The following is a 2,141-nucleotide window of genomic DNA, read 5'->3' as shown; positions in this document are numbered from 1 at the left end:
AATATACCCCTCTTAGCCAGATACTTGTTTTATTACTCATGTAATGGACTGATGAATGTGAGGGGATTCAAATCAAGGGCTTAGATATTGCTAGTCAAAATGCCCAGGGTATTTCATTTACCCCTCCCTTTCTTCACCCTAGTTACCCTCTGGCTTCTCTCCCCTATCTCCTATCCCACCTTTGGGGTGTTTTTTTTTAGATTTTGAGAGCTGTCTCAAGCTGCCTTCTAATGCCTTCTTTTGGGGGTTGGGGTGTTAGAAACCAGGAAAGGAAGAAGAAGAGGAGGAAGAGGAGATGGAAAAGAAACCAGATCCCCTGCACCAGCTTATCCTGCATTTCAGCCGGACGGCCCTGACGGAGAAAAGGTGGGGTGGAATAAGGATCCGGGGGGCATTCCTGCCAGGCAGAAGCTATTGGCGTTCTGTTCTCCTAAACGACAGCCAGCTTCTAGGGATTAGTCTGAAAGAAGTGTGGTGCGTATGGCCTTTGTGGCCATAAACCCCGTCATGCATAAACCCCGCCACGTTGGTTCTTTTCCTCATGCTTATTTTGCTAGCTTGTAAATTCTTTGGGATTCTGCCCCCCCCCTTTGGTATGTGTTTTTCGCCCTCTAGTGGTCAATTCAATATTACACTGGTTATGTTTGACATAAAAATTTGCAGTTGAAATCTGCGGGGAGATATGCTGGACGTAAACCAGTGTAGTATCGAACTGATGGCTAGAGGGTGCCAAACACACTCGGAACGGAAAAATCTGAAGAAACAGGAACTTACGAGCAAGGAAAAGGGGAATGCGGGAAAGCTCAATGTTGTGCTGGTGAGCAAAAGAGGAAAGGGGCAGGAAATGAAGGCACTTGTGGCTAGACACCCTTGCGAGCCAGCTGAGCCCCGGGGCTCAACTTGACACTTTGGGTGAGGAGTTGATCCTGTGTGCTGAGCAAAGCGCCCTCGGTCTGGAGCGCTATAGTTTGGCACATGCGATTGCGGACGGCTACCCTTGGCTCTGAGGCTCAGAGGATTCACCCGAAACCTCAACTCATCAAACACATTGGGTATCCCTTGTGTTGAGTGGAAAACTGGTGAATTGTTTCGGATGTATGATCAGGATAGCATCAACCATGACGCTAAAAGGGTGTGTTGTGCTCTTCATTGGGGGGTTTCAACCCCTTTGTTTCCTGTTCAGCAACAATATTTTAACTTTCGTACAATCCCAATACATTGTCAGCTTTTCTTTTTAGCCTGGGGAGGGGCCGTGGCTCACTGACAGAGCATCTGCTGGGCAGGCAGAAGGTCCCAGGCTCAATCCCCAAGATCGCCAGTTAAAAGGATCAGGTAGGAGGTGATGTCAAAGACCTCTGCCTGAGACCCTGGAGAGCCATGAAGTGGGGCTGTGGCTCAGTGGTAGTGTGTCTGCTTGGCATGCAGAAGGTCCCAGGTTCAATCCCCAGGATCGCCAGTTAAAAGGACCAGGCAGCAGGTGATCTGAAAGACCTCTGCCTGAGACCCTGGAGAGCCATGAAGTCGGGCTGTGGCTCAGTGGTAGTGTGTCTGCTTGGCATGCAGAAGGTCCCAGGTTCAATCCCCAGGATCGCCAGTTAAAAGGACCAGGCAGCAGGTGATCTGAAAGACCTCTGCCTGAGACCCTGGAGAGCCATGAAGTCGGGCTGTGGCTCAGTGGTAGTGTGTCTGCTTGGCATGCAGAAGGTCCCAGGTTCAATCCCCAGGATCGCCAGTTAAAAGGACCAGGCAGCAGGTGATCTGAAAGACCTCTGCCTGAGACCCTGGAGAGCCATGAAGTCGGGCTGTGGCTCAGTGGTAGTGTGTCTGCTTGGCATGCAGAAGGTCCCAGGTTCAATCCCCAGGATCGCCAGTTAAAAGGACCAGGCAGCAGGTGATCTGAAAGACCTCTGCCTGAGACCCTGGAGAGCCATGAAGTCGGGCTGTGGCTCAGTGGTAGTGTGTCTGCTTGGCATGCAGAAGGTCCCAGGTTCAATCCCCAGGATCGCCAGTTAAAAGGACCAGGCAGCAGGTGATCTGAAAGACCTCTGCCTGAGACCCTGGAGAGCCATGAAGTCGGGCTGTGGCTCAGTGGTAGTGTGTCTGCTTGGCATGCAGAAGGTCCCAGGTTCAATCCCCAGGAT

General features: G+C 51.4%; 1 protein-coding gene across 1 annotated transcript in view; it reads left to right on the top strand.

Annotated features, from left to right (window-relative positions):
- Positions 1 to 259: 259 nt before the first annotated feature.
- The window catches only part of LOC107112869 (ryanodine receptor 1-like), a gene marked incomplete at its 5' end in the record, with an annotated part of 75,479 nt that continues 73,597 nt past the window's right edge, over positions 260 to 2,141 (top strand). The window contains one exon of the mRNA XM_015414064.1: positions 260 to 366. Within this exon, the coding sequence (XP_015269550.1) occupies positions 260 to 366 (107 nt within the window). The remainder of the gene's footprint in view (positions 367 to 2,141) is intronic.

This window comes from Gekko japonicus, unplaced genomic scaffold, assembly GCF_001447785.1.
Source record: "Gekko japonicus isolate JY-2015 unplaced genomic scaffold, Gekko_japonicus_V1.1 scaffold3255, whole genome shotgun sequence".
Classification (NCBI taxonomy): Eukaryota; Metazoa; Chordata; class Lepidosauria; order Squamata; family Gekkonidae; genus Gekko; species Gekko japonicus.
The sequence above is the reverse complement of the archived record's forward strand: the minus strand, read 5'-3'. Positions and strand labels throughout refer to the sequence as shown.